At 36.9% G+C, this 27,987-nt stretch overlaps 1 protein-coding gene across 4 annotated transcripts; it reads left to right on the top strand.

Moving 5' to 3' along the window:
• CCNT2 (cyclin T2) lies at positions 1-27,979 on the top strand (the record flags this gene model as incomplete). Of its 4 annotated transcripts, XM_081934624.1 has the most annotated exons (10): positions 10-275; positions 3,520-3,601; positions 7,442-7,570; positions 11,185-11,245; positions 11,531-11,593; positions 16,064-16,109; positions 17,684-17,847; positions 22,271-22,341; positions 23,465-24,560; positions 24,659-27,963. In XM_081934624.1, the coding sequence occupies 10 exons, from the start codon at positions 67-69 to the stop codon at positions 24,721-24,723; spliced, it is 1,986 nt and encodes a 661-aa protein (XP_081790750.1). In that variant the 3' UTR covers positions 24,724-27,963. The 4 variants fall into 4 exon arrangements, 3 of the variants coding, with proteins under 3 accessions (XP_081790748.1, XP_081790750.1, XP_081790749.1); XM_081934622.1 differs by having other exon boundaries at positions 1-275; positions 23,465-27,970; XM_081934623.1 differs by lacking the exons at positions 10-275; positions 3,520-3,601 and adding an exon at positions 329-557 and having other exon boundaries at positions 23,465-27,979.
• Positions 27,980-27,987: the final 8 nt, after the last annotated feature.

Genomic DNA, 27,987 nt, shown 5'->3' on the forward strand with positions numbered 1-27,987 from the left:
ATGGAAGAGGAGGAGCCGGGCGCGCCGGCGGCGGGTGCTGCTTCGGGAGGAGGAGGAGGAAGTGTCATGGCGGCGGCGTTGAGTTCCGGACCTGGCGCGAGTTCGGGGTCGCGCGGACCTGGCGGAGGCGGCCTAGGAAGTTCGCGCTGGTTTTTCAGCCGGGAACGGTTGGAGAACACGCCATCGCGCCACTGCGGCGTCGAGGCCGACAAAGAGCTCTCCTACCGGCAGCAGGCGGCCAATCTCATCCAGGATATGGGCCAGCGCCTCAACGTGTATCCTTAGCGGGGGCTCGGAACGGGGGGGGGGAGAGGAGGCCGGGGGAAGAGAAGAGCCTTTCGGGGATGAGGAGGGTGAGGCCTGGTGGTCCCGGGGGCTCCTACGGAAGGCCGGTCCGATGGCGAACCTGGGAGGCCTCGCCTGCTGTGGCTCCACCCCCTCGGCCTGTACTCCCGTCTTCAGGGGAGAGTCGGGAAAGCGCCACAGGCTCCCCCGGGAGTGGAGGAGAAGAAGCGAGGCCGAGTTTCGGCGCCTGCCTGCCTCCCTTGGGCTCCGGGGTGGGTTTAACTTTTTCCACGCAGACACGCGCGAGTTGGCTTGTTTAACCGCCCCACTCCCTTCGCTTGCACGGGTTTCGAGCGGGAGGGGCATTTGGAGTTTTAGCCAGGTGCCTTTTTCGGTGAGGTTGATTGCAAAAGGATGATCGTGGTTGTATTTATTATGGCTGCTAAACACAGTTTTGGTAATCTCAGATTTGTACCGTCAGCATTGTTTTCCCCCCCTTTTGCAACCGGTGGATTGTTTTTTAATTGAGATTTAATAGGGGCTGTATTAATACATTTTGTTGGTTAAACGAAATTTCCTCCCCCCCCCCCCCCCCCATGTCCTCTATATCAGTAGGTCAAGAGATTTGATGCTTTTACTTCATGTGGTGGATTAAAAGTTTGGTGACAGAACAAGGAACAGACGGCAGTTTTTCCCCACCTTTTCCCCAAATGCCCGATTTGGGACATTTGCTGTGAATGTTAGAAAAGAAATTTCATCTAGGAATTGTTTTAAATGGGAAACTGCATATAAATGTTTTAAAGGAGAGTAAAACAAAGTAGGCAAGTTAAAGATCATTAAAATAAGGTTAATAAATTGAACTTTTGATATTTTTGAGTAATGAAATTGAAAATATAGCCTCTCTTGTATTCTCAACAGTTTTTCAGGAGCTTGAAGTAGGGAATGACTGCCATCATAATTTCTGTAGTTGTGGATGCAGACTGAATTAGTTTTGACTAAATGCCAGAACATATTTAATGAAACGTAATGAAGATATCAAAGTACTTTCAAAACTTTCTAGCAAATCTAATTTAGAGCAATATTTTGCTAAAACAAGTATTAGCTGATAGCTGTTGTTTATCATAAAATTAATTCTGCTTGTAATTTTTTATTCATTTCTAAGGCTGCCTGTTTCAATCCAGTTGATCTGGTTATTAGTTGGATAAAACACTGCCAGAAAATCCAGAGTACTATTCTAGATTGCAAGAAATAAATTCCCAGGAGAAGGCAGCTACTAACCACTTTCATACTGTTGGCAAGAAAATTGCATAGCTGTGTCCATGAAATCATCAAAGTTGCCTCAACTTGAGAGATTTCAATCGGAGTTCTTATGGCTCATGTAATGCAAAGCTGCACAGTGCAGATCTGTTAGAACATTTTTAGAAATAAACTAGTTATTTGACATTTCACATATTGCTTGTGAAATCTGTGAAAGTGACAACTGAAAAGGCGAATGGGTTTATTTAAATAAACTTTGTGAATATTTAATGTTGAAAGTTAACACATTTTCTAGTTTTTATAACTCTGATGGTAGTTTTTAATTATTTTAGTTTTTAGTGCACCAAATGTTGGCAGAAGATTATTTCTGAACCATACCTTGACTTAACATGAATGCTGAATTTTAAAACCCAACATTTTGTAACAGACACCGAAGTTGTTAGCTTTTGAAGTAGAATAACCTGAGTTCTAAAAATTCAGCATTCATGCCTAAGTCAAGATGTGGTTCTAAAACTCAGGTTAGAGAATAATGTCTTTTAAAATAGCACTATGAAAAAAATAATTTTATAAAAAATATTAATGTTTAGTATGTAACATTAGCACAAACTACATCTGCCTTTTAATGGAGAGCAGCTGGCCCTTTAAATCACAAATCAGTCTTATCTGCCCAGAGGGAATTGTTTGATCCTAAAAGCCAATAAAGGAAAAGGGAGTTCTGACAGGTTTTCAGTAGGAAAAGCACTGGTGCCTTTTGAGAGAGTTGGCTGGATTTACATGAGGGGTTTACCTTACACAATGAGTTGTTTGGCTACAGCTGGAATTGCATTAGGATTAGGGCTTTAAACATTTAACTGTGTCTTGTGTCTGTGGAATCTTATATAATAAAGTGGATTTATAGTTAACTAGAGTTGCCTTCTAGGGCCCACCTCAGCTTGGCTGAGCTATTGATTCCCTGAAATTTCATTTGTTTTCCCATTCGGTAGTTTAGCCAGACCAAAAGTGTGGTGAGGATTTACCCTTAAATCCTCTCCTGGTTTACCAGAGGACTAGTGTGGAAGGATGAATCTGGTTTATAGTATACACTGCATAGGTGACTCAGAACTGAAAGTGCTTGAAGGGAGGGCCTAATCCAACCCTAAGGATACTTTCTTGTTACAGTCTGATTTTCCACAATTGTATCACCATTGTAACTTTCCGTCACTTATTTCAAAAAATTAATGGACACCTTTTTATTCTCTGAATGGATTTTTCAGTTGGGGCATAGAAGACAGAAATTTTACTTGTGTAACTGGATTTGAATTTGATCCAGGTTTTATTTTGCCAATGTGGGCAGCATAGAGTTCATTTCAGAATGTTCTTATTATAGAAGAAGAATGCTATAATGTCTGCATAATATTGTATACTCCATTTTGGAAGTTCCCTCCCAAATGGATTTTCTGTGGGCATAGGGCACTCCCTGGGGACGATGAGGAAGATTGCTGTCTTTTTTTGTTTTTGGTCCAAACTTTGTTCTAGTTAAATGGTCTCCACCTTTTTCGTCTTGGTGGCCCAGTGGGGGGGAGGAGATGATCCTGTGAGAGTGTTAGATGCATGCTCTCAGCTCCATTTGCATGAGCAGCTGATGCACTTGCCCGCCCCCCTTGCAGCCCGATTCTGAATGGATGGCAGCCCACTAGTGAGCCACAGCCTGGAGGTTGGGGATCCCTGTCCTAGTTGATTAGAAGACTTTTGCAGATAGCACTCTTGTGTTAGAGGGATCTATATTAATAAACTTCTTCAGTCCCATGAAAATTATATTTGAATCGATAACTTGAAAAAAATCATAACTTTTTTATAGAGCAGCTGAATGCAAGCTTTATTTGTTTTTATTTCTATGGCCACTCATCTCTACAAGGATCTCTGTTAATGTATATTATAAAAATATAAAACAGTTAAAATAGAGAATGCTCATGTAGTATTTCCTTGACACAGTTTAAGATCTCAACTTACAATAAACACCGCAATTGTTTATATGCACAGGTTTTATATGCACCATTCATTCACAAAATTCAATAGAAATGTAAGTATATCTCAACTTGACATAACATGTATCTGGAAGTGGCTTTTGAAATATTATCCTGTAATTCATGGCTTTAGAAACATTGGGGATGTGTTAGTTTTGTAATATAAGCTATTTATAGTACCTTCTTTGTGATAAGAAAGTATGTGTTCTGGACAGTTTCCCAGAATAATTTTTTTAAAGATTTGTTTTTATCAGGGTTACAATTTGCTAATATACATAATGGGCAATAAGATATATCAGTATGAGTTAACAGCTTTTTAATATATATTTGATCGCTAAGTCATGTCTTTTGTAACCCAAGAACTACAGACTATGGAAACCAGTAACTATATGCTTGGTGTCAAAAAGCACTTGGGAACAAAAGAGGGGTTAAACAGAAATCCAGATCCCAAACTAATAAAAATAAAAGATTTAACATCTATATTCAACTTGTGTCGGTGCTATGGAAATAACATCCATATGTTTCGGAAAGAAGCTAAAGCCTAATTCAAATTTACTTTTGCACAAAATTAAAAAGGGACAACGTGATTTTGGGTATCATTTATTCAGCTTCATGAACTTAGATGGAATTGTTTTCTCATGGGATGCTGCTTATTAAGTCCACTAAAAGTAAACCATATTAGCATTTCCAGAAGTCACCAGGTTAGCAATGAAAAGATAAAGGCTGTGGTTCAGACTAAACTGCAGATATTTTAGTAGTGATAATCTCAGTGTAGCATGCTTTTCGGAAGTAGATGCATTTCTCCCTGAAGGTATTTTCTAAAAGCCTAATCTAACAACAACAACAAAATAGTCCTGGATATTCTTTAGACAAAAAAAACACAATGGACTTTAATGTAATCTGGTAAAATGTAATTGCAGGCAATTTGATGTTTGGGATGTTCCCCTGTGTTTTTTGAAAAGGAAGTTCCCATGATACAGAATTCTACCTCTAGATACTATTTTATTTTCAAGAACTGTTCTGAGCTAGAAAGCTGGAATGATAGAGTTATTAAGAGGGTTAGGTAGGTGGGAAGAGTTGCCATCTAGTAAATTGTTTTGAGGTTTGAGGCTAGCTATACCCTCCTCCTTCACTGTACAGCAATTATTTTACAAGTGCTCATTGGTCAAATATTTTCTGCTTATATGTTAGTTAATAGTAAAGGAGTACATTACAATAAAAATATGACTTGAATAAATGAGTTATTGTAGTTGTTGAAACTGACATACAAACTGTTATATTTTGGGATCCAAAGTAGCTCATCTGTATAATGAGACATTCTTCACAATTTCCATATCAGTAGTTCCACAGACAGGCTATGGAATTAAAATAGCTGGGCTGATACATTTTATTTAGCCACAAACAAATCACAATGTATTGTGTATGAGCCCATTTATGAGTTTGATTAAAAATTAAAACATATTTCTCATCCCCCAAGAAAACTTGGGGGAGGGGAGTCTTTTTGAAATACCTAAACCTTGATAGCAGTGAATGGAGGCAAGCCTATAGGGTCTATATATGTATAATCAACTATTTAGAATTTCAGTAAATGTAAGCATAGCTATAGGAGGAGCCGTGGTAACGCAGTGGTTAGAATGCAGTATTTCAGGCTAATTCTGCCCACAGCCAGAAGTTCGATCCTGCCTGGCTCAAGATTGACTCAGCTTCTATTATGAGGTTGGTAAAATGAGGACCCAGATTGCTGGGGGCCAATATGCTGACTCTGTAAACCACTTAGAGAGGGCTGTAAAGCACTGTGAAGCAGTACATAAGTCTAAGTGCTAGTGCTATTTTTACTGTGAGGAGGAGAAGTAGCATGTTTTTATGGAATTAAAACAAAGTATCTTTTGATATAGAATTATTTTTTGGAAAATGTTACAATTTAGATGCTATCAGCAATAAATTTGCCTTGTATCTATGGTAGTATTGGAGTCAATATTTCTTTAAGTGAAACTCATAGGAAATATATACTATATGTTTGAATGTATAAATTGCACATTACTTTAAAGTTCTTTAAATAGAAATTAACCAAAATTGAGAGCCGGTTTGGTCTAAATGGTTAAGGCACTAGGCTAAAAACTGGGAGACTATGAGTTTTAGTCCTGCCTTGGCATGAAAGCCAACTGGGCAATTCTTGATGGCTCACAATATATTATAGCAGCAGTTCATTTTAGTTAAATTCATACATTGAATTAAGCAAATTTTCCAATGTCAAAGAACCTGGATCCAACCATATTAGAAACAACTATTTAAAAAACAACACTTTTTATATTTCATTAATAATAAGTTTTAAACGCATAAAGTTAAAATTACTCTGCATCCCAGCTAGACCAGTTATGGTCCATGATGTCTGGTTGACAATTACTGAATGAAATCATAATAAGGTTTTTTTTTTAAATTTTGCTTACCAAAATATATGAACCCAATCCTTGTGGTTTGTAAACCAAGACCTACAATTTACTGTTAGAGATAGACCAGGTCATGACAGCTTTTTAAACAATTTGTGAATTCAGTCAGCCTGAAAAAAAAAAGTCTACCAGAAGAGGATTCTGTAGATTGAACTTCAGCCTGTTTGTTTTCATGGGAAGTGTTCCTAAATGATCCTGTGTAGCATTTTGAAAACGTTACTGGCAGCCTGTGGTAGATGTAATAAAGCTAGGTGCTGTTTGCCTGTGCTATTTCAAATTAACACAATGCCCCAGATCAGATGAATTTATATTATGTTAAGGTCAAGATTGAAAAGACAGCCCTGTAGAAATTTTCTGGATGATTCACATATGACTAATTTGAGGAATTTATTGTGAGCTAGGGATGGGAAAACATCTTTTAAGGCTTAAGCGTTGCTGAGTTTTGGTTGGATAGTTGAAATCTAGTCTTCTTTTGTTCTGATATTATTCCAGCAACTCAGGCTGGCATCTGCAGAGATAGTGGGAACTGCTTTGTCATATACCTCTTAGCAACTTGGCACAAAACATCAGAACAAAAGAAAAGTATACCACAGTCACCCAGCCCGAAAGCTCATCATTGCTTCATTGGTGCTAGCCATGAAAACATACAACAATATCTCGCCCGAGGCTGTTCCCTGATTTTTAGCGATACTCCCAAAGAACTGAAATGTATTAAGGAATCCAGTAGAATCAATGGATTAATATTATACCACATCCAGCTGTAGGTTAGAAGTGGTATAATAGGTGGTATAATAATATACCACCTCTAGCTATTGATTTGCACTACAGTGTAGTTTACTTTTAAGAGGAAGCCAATGAAAGAGTGAGCTCCATGCTCTGAGCTTGTTTGCAAATATTTCGTTGCCCAACTGGCTAAACAGTTTTATGTTACCTAGTTGAGTATTGAAACGGCAAGCAAGAAAGCTCAGAGCACCAAGAACTCCCAGGTCTATCCATGAGATAAAGCTAATTGTCTTCTGTTAAGACTGGTATTAGTTGGAGTGAGTTTGACATGAGAAGGAATATTTAAAATTCCAAATTTAGGCACTTACTAGAATTTTTGTCCCAGACAGCAATTGAATTTACTGGCTACAAGATGAAGATTAAATAATTTTGTTGCTTCGCACATTGAAAATCTAAATAAAATCAGCATTGGTTGTGATCAGCATTGTATTGGGCACAAGTCAAAATAAATGTGCCTTTTGATTCTTCACTTCTTTTAAAAAAAATTGGAAGAAAATACAATTGGTCTAATATTTTTAAATGACAAAATGAGACATACAATAATTCTCAATGTTTACAAGACAGTATTAATATACTTAGTTTAGATGCTCCTAGTGACCAGTAGTAACTAATCTTATAAAATATATGCTGTAATAATGTTTTAAACAGCGCATTTTTTACCCACAGATTATCTCTCCTACTGCGTTATTTTTGGCTGCGAAAGTAGAAGAACAACCACGGAAACTTGAACATGTTATCAAAGTAGCACATGCTTGCCTTCATCCTCTAGAGCCCCAGCTGGACACAAAGAGTGATGTATGTTTATATAGAGCTTTAATCTGACTTCAGTCTATGAATCAGAAGAGGGATTTGCCTATTTTTTCCCAAATGAAAGTTTACATGCTTTCACTTTCATTGTTAATTAACAAAAATATTTTTATTGTTTCTCTTTCTTGAGAAATTAAATGCAAATGTAATGCACTTCTACTTAACATTCTACCATTCTTAAAAATTATTAGCAGTAGGTTAACGCAGTAATCATCAAGAAATGAAATATAGTTTTCATTGGGGAGGAATCTTTCTACTAAAGGGGATCTTGTCAAAATGAAATAGTAATTATTTACATTTTTTGTGACAACTTATGAAATTGTAAAAAAAATGTTTTTCCTTGTTCTCTGCTTCTAATTTACTGTCAACCTCCATTAATGCTAATGTGTATTGTAAAGAAATGAAAAGTCTAGAGCATTGTGTATTTTTCAGAATAATAATTTTATCGACATTTAAAAATATGAAGAAAAAAACTAATACAAATTGAGAAAATGTAAAAAGTGCAGAGAAAAAAGAAAAAAGAAGGAAGGGGGAAATGGAGTAAAATATATAAAAAGTGAAAAATGATATGGCTTCCCTATTTATCACAACTAGACGCAATTTCAGTAACTTACCGTATTTTTCAGAATATAAGACACATCGGAGTATAAGATGTAGCAAGGTTTTGAAGAGGAATTTTTTTTAAAAAAAAAGTTTTTGCACTCTGCAAATCTCCCAAAAACGGGCCTGTTTTTTTTTTCAAAAAAAGGGCATGAATAACCCTTAGGAGGCTTGTAGTGTACTCCGGGGGGGGGGGAAAGCGAGCAAAAATCGGGTCCTTTTTTTGTCAAAAAAAAAAGGGCATGGATAGCCTTTAGGAAGCTTATAGAGTGCTGCTGGGGAGAGCCAAAAAAACAGACCGTTTTTGCTCATTTCTGCCCTCCCCAGCCCCCAGGAGCTCTCTGAAAGCCTTCTAAAAGCTATGCACGTCCATTTTGGTGAAGGGGGTGGAGTTTCAGGAGGCAAAAAATGCTGTATTCAGTGTATAAGACACACCCAGATTTTCAGCCTCTTTTGAGAGGAAAAAGTCTTATACTCCGAAAAATACGGTAATATCTTTTCTAACATTTCAGACAAAAATCTCTTCATCCCAAATCTCATATATTATCTATTAGCAAATAATTAAGCCTTATCATTCAATCTTAATCAGCAAATGCCAAATAACAATTACTAGAAATAACAATGTATTTTAACTTTAATTAAATTAATTAATTTTTTACTCCTTTCCTATATTTACAGTATCTTATTTTTCTCCTAGATACAGTTAAAAATCTTTTCACATATCTATAAACAAATCTTTAAAGCCTCATTATTCCAAGTTAATTAAGAAAAATTGTATCAGGAGGTGCTAGAAATAACATTGAAATAACATCTTTAATCCCTTCAATTTCCCACAAATTAAATTTTTTATCTTCTTTGTTTCTTCAATTTTAATACCAGAACTTATCACTTTCTCTAAAAATATAACAAAATATATTTGCTTGATATTTATTAAGTAATATCCCAAAAGCTGCTTTCTTTTTGTTTATCTTTTCTCAGAAATTCCTTATGTGTAATACATATCTTGCACATCCAAACTAAGAAAGTTATCCAAGTTAGCTTATTTGAAATCTACATATCCAAATCATTTTCCTTGTTTATTATTTGTGTATACCTTTCTGCTATTAAAACTTCAGCCTGTTTCATTTGTAAGACCTGTATAGCATCTTTGTCAGCATCATTGTTTTGTATTCTGTTAATTTAAATCATATGCAAAGTAACCTGATTCTCTCATTCAAAAGATAACATTCATTCAAAGGCTCATGCATTCTTTTGTATCTTTTGTTTTGAACCTGTTTTATAGTATCAAACAATCCTAAGATAAAGTTCTGGTACTTTGTTACAAAATATCCTTGAATTCTTCCAGAGTTGAAATACTTTTTTTTATTATGTATTAGTGGGTTTTGTCCTTTAATTGTAACCTTTATGGGGTTTTTTTTGTTGCCTCTAGTAACTAGCCTTCAAGGTCTCCTATATTTTTCTCTAATCCATAACATTTTCCCAGGGAAATGTTTCTTATTCTTAAAATCTTCAAAATCTTCATATATATTTTAATAAGATTTTTAAAAACCACAGAAATTATTCTTAAAATTATTTCAAAATCCTATTTCAAATGATTTTCCCCCATGTCCATGTAAAAGCTTTCTAAAATTAACATTTAAATCATTCTTTTGCTGTTTGTTTTCTAAATAAAAAAGTTCTAAACTTACATGAAACTTCTTTTGCCAAGTATTGAAGGGAATCACCAGTGCAGTAAAACCTGGCTTTCTGAATTTTTTAACATATAAAACTCAGTGAAAGTGATTAAGAAACGACATGATTGAGCTAGTGTCCATTTGAAGGCTTTGAACTGTGGCTTGGGCAAAATGGTTCTTCCAACTCCCATAACTCTGAAACCCAATGAAGACTATTGTTTTATAGTCTCATCATTGGGAGCTGTATGGAAAACTATGGGCAATCCCAGGTTGCCTCTTCATCCAGAAAGGAATTTTGGAATCTCTGCTCTCATGGAGCATTTTGGCATTGCTTCCCCAGAAATGAATTGAATGCTTTATTTAGCTGAATGTGATAAGACGCACAAGGAATTTATCTCCAGTACAGAAGCGCTCAGTGTACTTGCAAAGCAACACAGAAAGTAATATAATAATAATAGTTGTAATACTGTATATTTTCCTATTCCTCCATTCCTTGCTATTTTGAAAAATAATACCTGAAGAATGAGTTGTCCTACAATGACGGAAGCAGCAGAACGTATTGGAGGAAATATTGTGAACCCTAAACTCTTCTTCATCTCATCAGGCTAAAATAAAATTGAAAAGTAATATTTGAAATAATGGCAGGTGACAGGGATCTCAGAGTGCAGTGCAGCTCTGCTGGGGCTTTCTAGGGCACTACCATACTGGGGCTTCCTGGGTGGTGGCTGCTTTGCACTGCACTGCAACAGTGCAGCTTAGGGACTTTGCACTGTGCAGCTAAGGCTTCCAGGGGTGATTGCTACAGCTCGGGTTTCTTGGAGCCCAGACCCACAGTGTTCCAAAAAAATCAGAGCTACCGCATATTCTTTCCCTGACCTTGTGCAGCACCACAGCACTCCCCCAATTTGTGAGACCTGAGTTTGGGGACACACACACTGCCATGCCCTCCCCATTCCCGTGCAACAGCCCTGCACTCTTTACTTGGGACTTCTCTACTTCCCATTTAATGTCCATTTGTTTGGAATTACAACAGCTAGCACTGGATTGCCATCGCTAAACACTTTACAACCACATTGTTTAGCAACAGAAATTCCAGTCCCAATTGTGTTGGTAAGTTGAGGACTACCTTGTACCTATTTGAAAAAAATAAAATTTTGAATTAAAACTGTTCTGTTTTCTGTCCTTGTGATTTTTAGCTGCTTCAGTTTTGTTACCTGATCAAACAATGTATCTAAAATAAGCCCATCAGTCTTTTTGAAATCATTATTGCAACTATTATTAACATGTTAAAATTATATTAATATTTCAGAATTTGTTTCCTAATTTTAGGCATATCTTCAGCAGGCCCAGGAATTGGTTATACTTGAAACAATAATGCTTCAAACTTTAGGTAAGCATAGTAAATGCATATGATTTTACATTGTACTTCTAATAACGGAGTGGCTATTTGTTTAATATATTTAAGAGGAGCCTTGGTAACACAAGCTATCTTTTAAATATATATTTATGTTGCTCTTTTCAGAATTATACTAGTACATTGTACATTTTTATTAGTTCAGAAAGTATTCAATACAATCAATGTATATTTTGTGATTATTGAGATTATTGAGTAAAATTTAAAGATACAGTTATGATAACATATATAGTTTGTGAAATAACACATTTAATTTTTCAGGTTTTGAGATTACCATTGAGCATCCACATACAGATGTTGTGAAATGTACGCAGTTAGTGAGAGGTCAGTAACTATTTAACTGATATTTTTTTCCATCTCACAAGGGAGATAGTGATGGTGTGACTTACTAAATTATTTGTGGAATATTATTCTTGTGAATAAAACACAAGAATATTCATTTTTTTTGTTTTCTTAGTTCAGTAAATATGCTTTAAATTAAAGAATTATAAATTATAGGTGTGAGGGGTTTAATTTTAAAGTTACTAATCTGAACATTGACAGCTACCTCTGAAATAAGCATATTTAATCCAAAGTAACATTTGAATACTAAAGTAAATTTACACATTGTACTCATGTCCTGCATATGGATGTCCTGGTATATCTGATAACTCTGGCAACCAGTTACTGGGGACTATATTTTAAGTCTTTACTTTTTCGTAACGTTCATGTAATACCATAGGATAAGAAAATATGCTTCCAAACCCACTTTTTTTTCATCTTGTTTGTTACTGCATAGAAAGTTTATTACTGGAATAGTTTGCAACTGTATATATTTGTTTTGTGGTGAATCTTATTTTCACAACATTGTTTAGGTTTTTTTTTCTAATTAGTTTAATTAGATTTAATTAATGCCTGATTCAATATTTCTCAACCTTTACAACCTGCTGGCTGTTGAAGTTTGGCAGCTGACGTTCACACATTTTAAGATTGTCAAGGATGAGAAATACTGATCTAATATGCATGTAGGTTATCCCCCGTCCCCAGGTCAGAATCTTAGTATCAAAGCATTAAACATAAAGCGGTCACTCTAGTTTAAAAACTGTGACTTACAACTTGTTATGCTGTATAAAGTCAGCCAGTTAATCCATGGTATCCATCCACAAATGTATTAATTGCTCTAAATATTTGTATGTTTAAAAATATCCATTTCTAGAACTGTTATGTTCATTCGTTTGAATGTTAATCATTGTTAAGGAAAAAAGTAAGGGTGTGATATGTTATCTTTCGTTAGTGTCTATCACACTCATATGCTCAAGTGATATCTGCGTTAGGAGACTGCAGCTTTGTATAAATTAATGCTGGATTGTGCCAGCACTGATTTATACTTGTTCTTATTTTATAGTAGATGTTGTTTTGTGAATATTTTCTCAGAGGTTGAAATAAGCATTTTGATCTTTCTTATTTAGAAATACAATAATAATTCACTGATGTTTCTATTATTGATTTTGGAAACATGCCTGAATTAGTTCAACTAAATGTCAAATTTTTCTTTATTTTGAAATAAATGGTATAGTCAGTTGCAAGAAAAATCTTTAAAAAGCAGTTCATATACTGATCACTTTAGGAGAACTTTGAGAGAAAAAAGATACCAACTCCCTGTTTTATATATGAGGATTTATAAAAGCATTAAACATAGTCTCATTTCAAAAGTGAACATAAGTTTTGAAAAACTCTGTTCAGTTGTTTTTATTGAAGGGGAAAGGATGGTGCTTTTTTCCCTTTGCTGTTTTTTTATTTTATACATCCACAACCTTTAAACTTTAAAAATAAGGATAATTCCAAAAAAGAAAAAAAAATGTATGCTTTATATTTATCAATAGTCACTGACTTTATGTTCACACTGATCTCCCTTCAGAAACATATGATAAGCTAAATCTTCTAATGCTGCTTAGACTAGACTTTTATTGTGTTTACATGCCACAAAAAGCATAACATTCTATGGGGGTTTCAAGTAAATATTAATACAAAATCTTTCACTACATTAATATTAGCTGAGCATTGGTAGAATTCAGTTTCTGAATATGGCTAATTCACTTTTTTAATAATAATACACCATGCCATGTAAAAACCTTTAAACCATGGTGATTTCATTTTAATAATCCAGTAATGGCTTCCACTGAAATTAATGGGACATATTACCAGATAATCATAGGATTATCTACAGGTTCACTTCCCTTTTGCTTTTCTAACCATTCTTGTGGTATTCTGATTCCTTGTGACAGTTATGGAATTAATGGAGGAGAATAACTGGAATGAAGAATCTCTAAAAAGTGCAGGATGGATACTGTGAAATGCTACATATATTGAGTGAAAACTCGGTTTTAAATTTGAAACAGTCTGCTTTAATTATTCAGTCTTTTAATAAATATTTTTAGTCTTTTGAGTTTGAAATTCTTCCAAAAAGATCCATATAGGCTATTTTACCATCCACCAGTAGAATTTGGTCACTTTTGAGGCAGTTTATAGTTTTCATAAGCAAATTGTGAGTATAATTTGTAGCACTTTGAAATAACATGTACTTTTTACATACTTTTTGTTGAATGTCCTGTTTAAGAGAAAATAGAAAATTCATAATCAAATGTAACTAATTTCAGAGGACATTAGCAACTGTTAATATTTTTTTTCTATTGTAAATACATGTATTTTATTTAATTTATTTGCCACCCATCTTAATCATACAACTCTGAGTGGTTTACAATCTGACAAAATATAAAAGATTAAGAAAAGTAGCTAAGATAGGAGAGTCTTAAAATATAGTAAGGAGGTGAGAACTTGGTTTAATCTTATAACGACCTCCAGGAAAACACTTCCCATTTGGATTGCAGGCCAACTGGCAGAGCCAGATCTTAAGGTTCTTACAGAAGGCTAAAAGGATGGGTGGGACCAGATCTCACCTTGAGGGGTACTATGTTGCTGCAGAAAAGTCTCTTCTTCTGGGCCTTTGTTAGCCAGAATTCCTTGAGCCAGTCAGGATCCAACTCCTGGCTGTGGACAGAGTTAGCCTGCAATACTGTGTTCTAACCATTGCACCACCATGGCTCTTTAAAACATCATGATCTTAAATTCATGTGATTTTCGTATTGTAAAATTTCCAAACCCAAGTATAAAATATTGGTTATTTTCTTACATGGACACATAAATGGTTTAAATCCAGATTATTGAAGAGCTATATTAAATTATCTTTCAAGTGTATTAATATCTGATGCAGAGGCTCTCTCCTATGCTTTTTGATGGGAAATATAAATCTCTTGAACTTTCTCAATGACACATCAATTATTATTACTATTTCTAATCTATCCAGAGCTTAAGATTTCTAGATTTGTAGAACATTCCCACCTTGTCTAAGGATTTTTTTTGTCCCTTATGATTGCTTATTACTTTGACATGAAAGTGTTTTTAATTCAACAAAAAATTAATTTCTTGAGTTAATGTCACTTTTCATGTTTATTTAATTTAATTTAATCTGAAATTTTATTACCCATATTAAATGTTTTTAAGAAAAAGAATATACAAGTAGTCCTTGATTTATGGCAGTTGTCAACATTTAGTGATCGTTTGAAGTTGCAACGTCACTGAAAAAGTGACTTATCATTTTTCACACTTACGACCAATCCAGAATCTCCAAGACTGCATGATCAAGGTTCTTGACAGCTGACTCATATTTATGACAGTTGTTGTGTCCTAGGGTCACTTTTTGCGATCTTCTGCCAAGCAAAGTCAAGGGGGAGGCCAGTTAACAACCCTATTACTAACTTAACAACTACAGTGACTCACTTGACAACGATGGCAAGAAATGTCATAAAGTGGGGCAGAATACACTTAACAGCTGTCTTACTTAGCAACATAAATGTTGGGCTCAATTGTGTTTGTAAATCAAAGACTACCTGTAAAAAGGTATAAATAAAATGTTCACTTAATTTTTAGTATATACAGAATTCATGAGAAACAAACAATTACATTTGCATAACTAGTTATTCCATCAGTCCTTCCCTCCACCTGTTTTGAGGCCTACCCTGATCACTCAAAACTAAGGCAATGGAAAAGGATCTTTAAAAAGGACGAAAAGAATTGCATTTTCATTGCCTAAATAGAAGTCAAGTCTGTTAGCAACATTATCGTTATTGGTCCTTTAAAAAAATCATCCTTACATTAAATATAATTCAGATAACTTACATTTGAAGTTAATAACAGAGTACACTTCAGATTGAATTTGAACTGGAACATCCCTAAATGTAGCTTTTTTGGGAGATCGTTTGCTGTAAAAAAAAGTATGGCATTGAGAGATCAGCGTGTATAATCCTGACTTTAAATTTTACGTTGTATTTCAATATCCACTGAATGCTCAAGGGCGTTTTCCCCAACACTGTGGCAGAGAATGTCCTTTGAAAGCAAAAGGGACTCTTGTTGAATGTACTGTTTACACTTATTTCCTTATTGGTAGCACTTGTTCCGTGGATTGAATAATATAAGCAATTACATAATTGACATGTCAGCCTGAAATTATGCAAATATTCACGTTAGTGGATTTACCAGAAACATGTAATTTGTTTTAGCCATAATGTGAGATAAGAGAGAATGTTCTTTTGACCTCTGTTTTAAAGAAGCAATTAGTTTTCCTGATGGAGAGAGTGAAAATGTTGTGCAGTATTGGGTAATTATTTTTGCAAGTGGGTAGCTTTTGAGCTTCACATACATGGCATTTTAATAATTAAATAATTGTTACTGATGGCTAATTATTTTTCTTTCTTACAGCAAGCAAGGATTTGGCACAGACATCCTATTTCATGGCTACCAACAGGTTGTTATCCTGAACCTCTTTGTTGCACTGTTGTAGCACACTATAGCTTCCTTTACTGCAGGGTCCCCTACCTGTGTCTAACCCTTGTTGCAACAGGCGACTGGGCTGTCTACTGTGGTGGTACCTTCCTGTTTGCAGTGCGGTGTATTGTACAAGGGCCTAATGGCACAAAGGGGTTAAATGCACGATGTGAAGTGTAGTGGTGCTTTCTGGTGGCATTTTCTCGATTGTGAGTGCATAAGTCTAAAATTGGTAGCCTGAATAGCAGCTAAAGATTACAGAGAGATAAACTTAACCTAGAAATCCGAGCTTCTTGGTAAGTACAAAGCTGTTTTTAGTTTACCCTTGTAGTTAACGGCAATTTTTTTCTTATAAAAATATCAGTTTGTTTTTTACAAAATGAAATTAAGGCATTAGTTAAAATACGTTCTTAGATACATTAGAAACAGCTTAAATATTTCCCATTGCAGAAGCTATCTGGTTCTGTAATGTAGTTATTGTCTTTTTTTTTAAAGCCCTATTTATTACTTAACTGGTCAGATACTGTCCAGTGAGTCTTCAGACTTAAATAAAAGTAAAATATTGCAGTGAAAATCAACGTAACCTTTGTAAACATATCAGAAGAGAAAGGCAGAGCAAGGAAGGTATTTAATGCTAAGAAGCACAGCATAAAACACATAGTAATTCATTTGGTAATTTTGTGGGTAAAAGATTTTTAAGGATTGGGAAATATTGTTGTTTAATTTCTGCCTTGAGACAATGAAAGAAGAAAACAAAAGAGAGCTAGAAGTAGATTAGCATGTATGTAGCAGAAAGTAAAATGGGATTAAAGACTTCAGGTGGAAAATTATAAGAAAAAACAACTTGCAGGAAAATGAGATATCCTGGGAACTTTGAATTCAATTAAGATATTAAACTTAATAAAAAGGGGAAAAATCTGCAAACTTTTTTAAAGTAATTGGGGTGAATGAAAGTGTGGCTCCAGTGTCACCTGATTATCTTAAGAAGTTACAGTAGTTGTGTGGCTGAAATGTGGAAAATCTTGGTGACGTTTCCAGAGCTATTTTTGGAGTGTTTGAAATGACAGGTATTATTTAAAGAATAAGATTAACATTATTATGTATAAAAATGCATTGTTTTCTTAAACAATAGCAATTAAAACATTCTATATTTCCTAGCTGGATTTGAAGATAAAAATTCAGTTTTTCCTTCCTTGATAGCTTAGTTATTATCAGTGACTTTCAAAATAAAACAACGATGCTGTAAAATCTAGATGAGCTGATTTTTTCAAAAAATGTTATATGCATTAATATTTTGGCTTTTTTCAATATTGAGATGTATGTTTTAAATGTAAAACAGAATATTTCCATGTGTTTAGCACGAGAAGCATTAAATTCTTAATTCTTACATTAAGATTTTTATTTTTTAATAAAGTCCAAAATTTGAAACTTCAAAAAAAAATTACTATCCATAACAATTGCCTTGTATATATGTTGACAAATTCTTTCCCCTTGTTTTTTGTCTTTTCCATGATTGACCCTTATTCTTCCATTATGAAACATTCCCGACCACAGTCTGCACCTTACTACATTTTGTCTTCAGTACAAGCCAACTGTGATAGCATGTGTATGTATACATTTGGCTTGCAAGTGGTCTAACTGGGAAATCCCCGTATCAACGGATGGAAAACATTGGTGGGAATATGTAGATGCTTCTGTAACTTTAGAATTACTTGATGGTAAGTAATGCCAACTTTCCTACATCCTTTTAAAATAATTAACTGCTTTGATTGTGATACGCTGTATCACAGCGTATATTAAGGTGATATTGGCTAATTTATACATTGTGTTTAGTTTCCTGAAGACTAAGGTTTGATCTTTCAGAATGTAATGTGAGCCATCTTCTAGAGTCTAATTAAGAATGTTTGGGCTTCGTTGAGCTGTTGGCTTGTTCTTGTGCAGTAGAGTTTTCCATAACCATCTATGCTGTCTTCAGATTTCAGACCACATCTTTCTGCAGCATATTTGGGATGGGAGAGAAAATATTCTGCCAGATGATGTGATGGCATCAGTGGGATGATAATATAGATACAGTTACAAAACTAAATGTAAAAAGAATCTATCTGTTCTGGGTTTAAATTATATAAAATACCAGATTCAGAACAAGCCTATTAGCCAGGCGAAGAGGTACAGAAAATTTGAACTTTACAATAACCATAACCATCTAATAGTCATTTTTAAAGTTCAAAGTTTAGTAGATGCAGATTTAACAAGAGGAAGTAAGTTGTGGCCATCTGACTGAAAGTATTTTGGTATTCTGTTTGAAAATAATGTGAGGAGAGTCAGTCTGGCTCTCTGTATTTTTCATCTTTTGCTCACCCTTCAGTTGCAGCACAAGAGAACATCCTAATAAAAAATATTAAATTAATTTTAGGCAATCCATTAAAATGAAAATTCTCAGAACCATGAGAATCTACTAGCTAGCTATGTTTAGCTAGCAATTAGCAGTTCTATCAGTGCCAGTTCACACAAACAGAACTAATTGGAAGAATTAACCCTGTCAAATAGGCCATTTGGGGAGGAAAAGTTTTTTGGGAGGTGGGGGGGTCTGGAAGAGTCTGTTTTCAAAAGTAAGAAAATGAGAGAGTGAAATTTATTTCCTACCTACCTAAGAAATTGTAATAATATAAAAACAATTCAAATATTAGAAAAGAAACAAAGAAAATGAGGAAGAATAGTGTAAGAAAGAAAACCAGGGAAAAAAGGTTGTTGTATGCTACCCAGGGTCAGTTTTTGTGAAATGGATGGCCATATAAATGTAACAAGGAACACCACCACCCCTCTAAGAATACGTCATAATTTCATTTTTTCCAAAAAATTTCTCTTTCTGTCTAATTAAAATGAGACTCTGTCCTGATAGAGAAGTTTTGCCTTCTTATTTATTTTACATTGATACATTTGGAACATTTTCCTCTGGAATTATCAACTGCAGATTGCAATTCCGCCTTTAAACAATGAATTGAACCTAGATCATAAGGAATTATATTATCGAGTCTTGTCTCTCCATGAATACAAAATGAATTCAGAGGCTAACAAATTTCTTTAAGCCAGCATTTAGACTCGGGGATATAGACATTTTTCCATGAATATATAATTCTGTTTTTTTCATAGTCCAAGCACTAGTCAACATTCTTCATATATTGATAGATTTCAGAGGTTTAGCATATAATTCAACAGAATATTGACAATTTAGCCATAACTGCTTTTGAAGAATCACAATGTTGTATTAGTATTGTGTACTAATGTTGCATATATTTTATTGTATACTGCTTCAGAATTTCTATTTTCTGAAGGTTACAGAAATCTAAGTAATTTTTTTCTATAGTTTATAGTATTTGAAAAAACATATTGTATAAAAATGAAGAATCTTGTTGATGCAAAGCAAACAGTAAATGCAATGCTTTTTACTGAGAGTACATTTTAGCAGTGATTGTATAAAAAGACATAATGTCCCGTTTCCCATATAACATTAGGACACAATTAATAATTGGGTTCAAACATCAAGCTATGATAAAACAATTGATATTAGGCCTTAACATGGTGTAATCAATGTTTGAGCTGTGAGGACTTGCAACTCTATCTCCCAATATTTGGGGGCCGTGGTGTGTGTGTGATGCTGTGATATTAATGGAAGGAGAATAGCCAACATTTTAGAACCGTGATGGCGAACCTATGGCACGCGTGCCAGAAGTGGCACGCAGAGCCATTTCTCCTGGCACGCGGAGCCATCTCCAGTTCCTCTTCCGGGTTCGGGTGCAGCCAGATGGTCTTGACACGCATTGGCGTGCCAGAAAGCAGAAGTGGAGCCGCCCGGTGCGCATGCGCACTCTAGGAACGTGATCTTTTTGTTTCCAGGGTGCACATGCGTGTCGGCCATTTGGTGATCTGGTTCCTGGCACGCATGGACACCAAAAACCAGCAACAGGAAGAGCAACGGCCGCGCGTGCCTAAAGACACAGAGAGGGGTTCCTGGCCATCGCTTCTTAGTAGAGCTGTGGTCGGGGCTTCCTTCCCTCCCCCGCCTGAGTGGGCTACTTGCATAGAAGCAACCGGGCAGCCACCGGCTGGAAGCAGCAGCACAACAGTCTCCGTTACCTGGGGCGAAGGGGTGGCGGTGGCGAGAACGGGCGACCGCCGCCCCTTTGTCTCTTCCCCAACAGCGGCTGTTATGCTTCCGCTTCCAGCCGGGATGCTGGCAGAGGAGCTGCTGGTGGGGAGGCGAGCTACCTGCATAAAGACGCCGCCGAGGGTCTGGCAGAATATATCCCGTCTGGAAGCGGCAGCGCTCCAGACCGTGGATCCTCATCAGAGCTGCAGGCTGGAGCTCTGAAGAAGTCTGCTCAGGCGGGGGGGAGGGGAGGGAGAGACGCCTGAGACCGCCCGTCCTTGCCATCGCTACTCCTTTGCTGTTGCGCTGCTTCTTCCAGCCAGGATATATTCTGCCAGACCCTCGGTAGTGTCTTTATGCAGGTAGCTCTCCTCACTGCCAGGATCCCGGCTGGAAGCAGAAGCGCAACAGCCGCTGTTGGGGAGAGGATGAAGGGGCGGTGGTCGCCCGTTGTCTCCACCGCCACCCCTTCGCCCCTGGTAACAGCAACTGTTGTGCTGCTGCTTCCAGCTGGGACACTGGATGAGCTGCTGGCAGGAAGGCGAGCTAACCGCATAAAGTCGCCGCCGAGGATCTGGCAGAATATATCCTGGCTGGAAGCGGCAGCGCTCCGGACCGTGGATCCTCATCAGAGCTGCAGGCTGGAGCTCTGAAGAAGTCTGCTCAGGTGGGGGGGGGAGGGACGCCTGGGACCGCCCATCCTTGCCATCGCTACTCCTTTGCTGTTGCGCTGCTTCTTCCAGCCGGGATATATTCTGCCAGACCCTCGGTGGTGTCTTTATGCGGGTAGCTCACCTCTCCGCCAGCAGCTCCTCCGCAAGCATCCCGGCTGGAAGCAGAAGTGCAACAGCCGCTGTTGGGGAGAGGATGAAGGGGCGGTGGTCGCCCATTCTCTCCACCACCACCCCTTCGCCCCTGGTAACAGCAGCTGTTGCGCTGCTGCTTCTAGCCGGGACGCTGGATGAGCTGCTGGCAGGGAGGCGAGCTACCCGCATTAAGACGCCGCCAAGGGTCTGGCAGAATATATCCCGGCTGGAAGTAGCAGCGCTCCGGACTGCAGATCTTTATTAGAGCCGCGGGCTAGAGCCGTGCAAGCAGCCCGCTCGTGTGGGGAGGGAGGGAAACCCTTGCCCACGCTTGCCACCGCCGCCCCCTCACCCCCAGCGGCTGTCACAGTGCTGCTTCTGATTGGGATGCTGGAGTAGCCAGAAGAAGGAGAAGCTGCCGTGGGGGAGGTGGGCAGGGCAGACACCAATTGCAAATGCTTCTCCCCCAGTGCAGTCCGAGAGACAGCAAAGAGCCTCGGGAGGGTGGGGGAGGCTGTTTTCACCCTCCTCAAGCTCCTTGAAAGCTTCTCGAGCCTGGGGAGGGTGAAAAACGGGTCTATCGCTGGCCAAAAGGGAGGGGTCACACGCATGCGCAGGGCGTGTTTGCGCGCATGCGCAATGGGGAGGTCGCACGCATAGCATTATGGGTATGGCACGCCTGCGTACGACCCCCCCTGCGCTCTCCCCGCTTTTGGCACGGGAGCCCAAAAAGGTTCGCCATCGCTGTTTTAGAAGCATCTCAAAAATTACCCAAATTTTGCTTGAGGGAAAGCCCTACAAGAATCATTTTCTGTGACACTCTGAAAAACAGGCTAACATTACACCAGTGATACCAAATTTTGAAATCTTGAGGTGAAGAAGGGGAGGGCTAATATGTGTCACCTGTTGTCCACTTTTCATGTTGTATATATTAGAAAAAAATTCCCTTCCTTTCATTCTTTGCATATTCTTAAGCATTGTCTTATGTAAATTTTTATGGGAGGAGATAATAACTGTTAACAGCAAGTCTTAAACATTAATTTGTGTTTGCTTTCTTTGTATAGATAAAAACACTTTTTATCAATAATAAAATTGTCCTATTTTTTCTTAGAGTTCGATTGAAAATTAACTTAAGGATTTTAGCTAACAATTCAAATGCATTAATTTTATATCTATTTTCTTTCACAGAGCTAACACATGAATTTCTTCAGATACTGGAGAAAACTCCTAGTAGACTAAAGAGAATTCGAAATTGGAGGGTAAGAATCTCTCTTGGTAAAGACTGTTGTTGCTAATATGTGGGCCTTAATGTTCTGCTTTAGCTTTCTTTTAAGTATTCTGGACAAATCCTAAATAAAATCCAATGTATATTTTCCTTCACTTTCCTTTTTTCTATAATCACCATATACCTTTTAAATTATCTGCTTGTTTGTTAAGAGACCTGCTGAGCAGATTTTGAGAGTCCGACTTCTTCTCCCAGGGTTTCATGTGGTAACTGGAATCTGCTTCTATTTATAGATACATGGTATTCCACCTTAAATTTTAAAGTGAACCTTGATTTTCTTAAAACTATTTGATTTTCAGGATAAAATTGTGTTAAATAAGTATGAAGCAAAAATGCCAATGAAATTGAATGATTTGTTGTTCTTCATTGGTGGAATATGGAATATAACTGGACCACCTCTGACTGATGCACAGATTCCTTAGTTCTTGAGGGATCACTTTTTTAGATCAGTGGCCCACAACTTTTTGAGCACCAGGGACCACTTCCGTGGAGAGAGGTTTTTCCATAGGCCTGATGGGTGTGGTTTCACATGTTGCCTGCATCTGGCAGAGGGGGCTTCGCTTATTTGTGCAGCTCATTTTTGGCATGCCACGGCCCAGTGCCGGTCCATGGAACATGGTTGGAAAACTTTCAGGAAGTGTAGGCTAGACTGGTAATTTGAAGAAAACATCCTAAAAGATGATAATGGCGAAGGACTCTATGTTGCTATTAAACAAGATTATATGGACATGCCCATATAGTCTGGTTTACTAGGAAGGAGAGTTTACTGTATAAGCAGATTTGTGCTCACACCAAAATAAGAGGGCTGGCGAATGATACTTGGAAATTCTTTATTTTCCCATGTTTTCTAAAATGCAGGGCTTAGGATAGGTGCTGAGAAGCCGTATGAAAGATAGTGTGATGGAATGAAATGGGAGAGAGTACAAATAATGTTTTCCAAATTTGGATCCTTGTCTCTTTGTTCATAGCATTGACAATCATTGTGCTTATGCATTCTACTGTCTTTGGGATCTGTGTAAACTCTGTAGAACTTGAAACGTCCTTAGAGATTGTACAGTTGAGAACAGATACTGACTTACTCATATGTTCTTGCACAGGCTAATCAGGCTGCTAGGAAACCTAAAGGAGATGGTCAAGCATCTGAAAACTCTCTTCTCGGCTCCTCTTTAGTTCAGAATTCCATTTTGGTGGATGCTGTTGCTGGTGTATCTGCAAATGCAAGTTTCCAAAAACCATCAACGTCCACATTTCCTGCCCCAGTTCCTTTGAACTCAGGAAATATGTCTGTTCAAGATAGTCAAGATAATCTGGCAATATTAGCTGCAGGAATGCCAAGTACCTCATATAATTTGTCAACACACCAAGAATGGCCTCAGCATCAAGAACAAACGAGGACAGAGCAATTGTATTCTCAGAAACAGGAGACTTCGTTGCCAGGTGCTCAGTTCAACATCAACTATCCACCAAGCTCGTCATTGCAGTTACATTCTGGATTGCATCATCGAGCCGACAAACTCTCTGAGTACTCTATGGCCCACAAAGCAGGAAACAAACACGGTCAGCTTGCCTCTGGACCTGCAATAATGCCTCAGAAAATGTCACTGGATAAATACAGAGAAAAACGTAAGCTAGAAACCCTAGAACTGGATATAAGAGAACACTACCTGGGATCCGAGCCTCCCTATAAAAAACACACCCAACCCCAAACAGCAAATAGCAGTTCTGTAACGTCCCCTATTAAAATGAAAATTCCTGTTGGGGGTGTAGAGAAACCTGAAAAATACATGCCAGACAAAAAAGACAAAAGTGGCTCACTCAAATTGCGGATACCTATTCCTCCCACGGAAAAAAATACCACTAAAGAAGATCTAAAAATGAAAATCAAAGTCTCTTCCTCAGAGAGGCATAGTTCTTCTGATGAAGGAAGTGGGAAAAGCAAGCACTCGAGTCCTCATGTTAGCAAGGAAAAGCACAAGGAACATTCCATGAACCGTCACCACAGTGGCAGTCACAAGCATAGTGGCAGCAGTAAACATGGTAGTGACGGATTAACCCCAGCTGTTCTGAGGAGTCCTGTTGGTTTGAGCTCCGATGGCAGTGTCTCTAGTTCCGGCTCTTCAAGAAAGAAGCTCTTCAGCAATGATGCTTCTCACAACCATCATTCCAAAATGAGCAAAAGTTCCAAAAGTTCAGGTAGTTCATCTAGTTCTTCCTCTGTTAAGCAGTATGTATCCTCTCTCAACTCTGTTTTTAACCTTCCCTTACCCCCTCCTCCCCATGTCACATACCAGGTGGGCTACGGACATCTCAGCACCCTCGTGAAACTGGACAAGAACCCAGTGGAGAACGGTCCTGATGCCAGTCACGAGTACAGTACAAACAGCCAGCATATGGACTACAAAGACACATTCGACATGCTGGATTCACTGTTAAGTGCCCAAGGAATGAATATGTAATCAGTTGTTTAGATTCCTTTTCCCTTTTTTTAATTTAAGAATATTAGACAAAAATTCATCGTCGTCTAAGAAGAGCAAATCCAGCAGCTGTTGTCCACTTTATATAGATATAGATAGATACATATATATATGTAACTTATACATATATATATATGTATATATATATATATATAAGTGCTGCTTTATCTTTCACTCTGAAGAGATTAGTAAATGAGCCTGTCTCCACATATGATAGTGTTATAAATACTCTAATGATACAGATGGTGCAAAATCACAGTATTTCCACAACCACAGTTAAGAACAGTAGATTAAATGGCTGCTTTTAGCTGTATGGAATGCCTCATGCATTATTTATAATTGACTATGCCAGCCACGATTTTTGTTGCTTAGTGAATGAATGAGTGTAAATTTTTTTTGTGTATTTATACTGTATGTATGATTTGCATGTTTCAAAGAAGGGATATGTAAAGTATACTGACAATGTTTACAACAAAAAGTGGAGAGATTGTACATACATTTTTGTATGTTTAGATATACCATAAATAACTCAGGATTGGAGCTGCTTGTAAGTATAACCAGTGTACCTAACTTTTTCCCTTGTGTCAGCATCGATAAGGAAGAAACCTCAGTGGCACTTCATGTTAAACGTTGGGCCTTATTTGGGAGCCACTTCCTGAGCGCCATCCACTGCCTGGGGAATCATGTGCTGGTGGGAAGTGGATGAACAACCATGGCAGGATGACCCCAGCCACGCAATGTGAAAATGGCATGGGCCTCAATTTGTCATAAACTAATCGAGTGCTGAAATGTCAGTAACTTTCAGAAGGGGGAATGAAAATAAAAAAAAAGTTTATATAATAATCTTTTGATGTGAAAGTGCATTTAAATGTTTGGCTTGATGCAGTAATAGACACACAGAGCTGTTAATAATGGTTATATAGATTAACGTGATTTAAAAGCTGAAATACATAAAATTTCTATAGTGACATTAGTAAGTTTTTTTTTTAAACTTAAGTTATTAGTGGACAGGGATCACTGTTTTCCATTAGCATTTCATACAGAACGCCACATTTTGAATTTAAAAAGTGTGCTATGTGAATAAAATGCCATTTCCTTTACAGGTGGAATACTATCTTTGCAATAAATAAGTACAATTGTTGGTATACCAACTTCTCCCTTATCTCAGACAATAAAATAATTGTCACGTGTGCTACATGAATTGTACTTGTGATTGTAGTAACAAAAATTGAGGGTTTTTCAGATCTGAATAATCACTCTCCAATTAAACCACTAGTATACATTTTTATGGCTGTGTCATATTACTGTTTTCATTCACCTGCCTTTTTAAAAATCAAATTACTGTTGTAAATGTTGATAAGTTCTTGTTCCAAGCTGATGTCTCACTTTTACCAGCTGTGACTCTTAAGTGCATGGAAATTACCTCAGCGTAAATTCAGTACAGTAGCAACTGTTACTTACTGGGTGTAAAATCTAAAAGATTTTGTTAAGTTATCCTCATATCTGAGAGGGATCCACTACTTGGTAAAATCAGTTCTTGCACAGTTTATGCTCTAATTGGTTACAGACATTTCAGAAAAAAATCTGAAGTTTTAAGCCCTTTAGCTACATTAAAAGTGCTTTAGATAATTGTTGAGCATGTATCCAATTAGTGGTTACAAAATAATGTAACTACTGTTGCATCAATTACTATGTAATATTTAGTTGCCGGTAATGCAAAACTTTGTACTGCATACTTGAATAGATTTATTTGAATTATGGGTGTCTTTTTAATACTTTAATATGGGCACTATGAATAATGTATCTTCAAATTTTAATCTCCTTAGCTCTTCAGTCTCTTTCATCCATACTTGTTACTTCTTCACCTTGTAATTTTTATATTGAGAATATTTCTTAAACCCTGTATTGTGAAATTTGATCCTGCGTTGTTGCATTTTAAGCCTTTTTAGACTTTCTTCACTACCTCATTTATGCTATAAAATCCTCAAGAGCTTTTGACATACAGTGTAAGAAAGATTAAATGTTTTAAACTGTGATTCCCAGTAGGAAGAAGACAAACCAGTAAATGTTTGCTTTAAATAAAATTTATTTACAAAGTCTCATAGTATTTGCTTCCCAGCTTGTAGCTTTGCCTTGGAATGCATTTTATCCATTACAGTTTGAAGATATAATGGACACACGACTATAGATCTAAATAAAAACAACCCCTGAATTTTACATTTATTGAAATAATAGTTGAACTTCAATTTAGATACTTGGAACCCAATCCTTTGTATTTCTCCACAAGGAGCCCATAGGATTGGGATTCAAATCTGCCCTTTCTCCTCTGCTCTTTAAATTTACTATATATGGACTGGATTTTTTTTTTTCATTTTCATTTTCCTACAAATTGGATTCTCTTTAAGATATCAACCTAATTGAAGAGCTGCAAATAAAGAATCCAAATTCTATGATGTTGATCAAACTCTAGCAGATCTGTAGAATTTTACTTAATATGTTAATGTATGAGTGCTTGCTGTTTCTTGAATATAAGAACTCCTGTTCATAGAAAATGGATCCTACTGGGGAGGAGTAAGGATTATTTTACTTCACTTGGAATGTACTTTTAGGTGGCACACTGGAATTTGTGCTTGAGAGGTTTATATAAATCTTCCCCTTTTTAGGCACACAAACTCACAGCAGAAGTCTTTTCCATGTAACTTTTAATGCAGTTTATAGAGGTGTATGGAATTGTTATGTCTTAATTCATTGATCTAGTTGCATTTTCACTTTACAATTAATACGATCTAAAGTTACTGAATTTTATAATCCATTATCATTGTTTATAATCATTATTAACTTTAGTTAAGAAATCTACTCTGGGGAAGAACGAATGTTCCTAAGAAAGACAAATACCGTTAAGTGTTAAACATTTTGCATAACCTGATGGCTTAACTCCTGGACATTTGCTTTGGTAAGAATGAAATTCAGTGTCTACTCTTGGCCATGAAATTTGGAGAAAAATCGCAAGGAAGAAGCATTTGATCTCTTGCTGCTCTTTTCAATGGAGGAATTCTATTCATATTCTTAGATTCTAAACTTAATTTGAAATAATTCATTTGTGTAGTCTGTGTATATCCTGTTTAAAGCATATGTCAGGCTCCCTA

Source organism: Natrix helvetica (genome assembly GCF_964273705.1).
Source record: "Natrix helvetica genome assembly, chromosome: 1".
In the NCBI taxonomy this organism is placed as follows: domain Eukaryota; kingdom Metazoa; phylum Chordata; class Lepidosauria; order Squamata; family Natricidae; genus Natrix; species Natrix helvetica.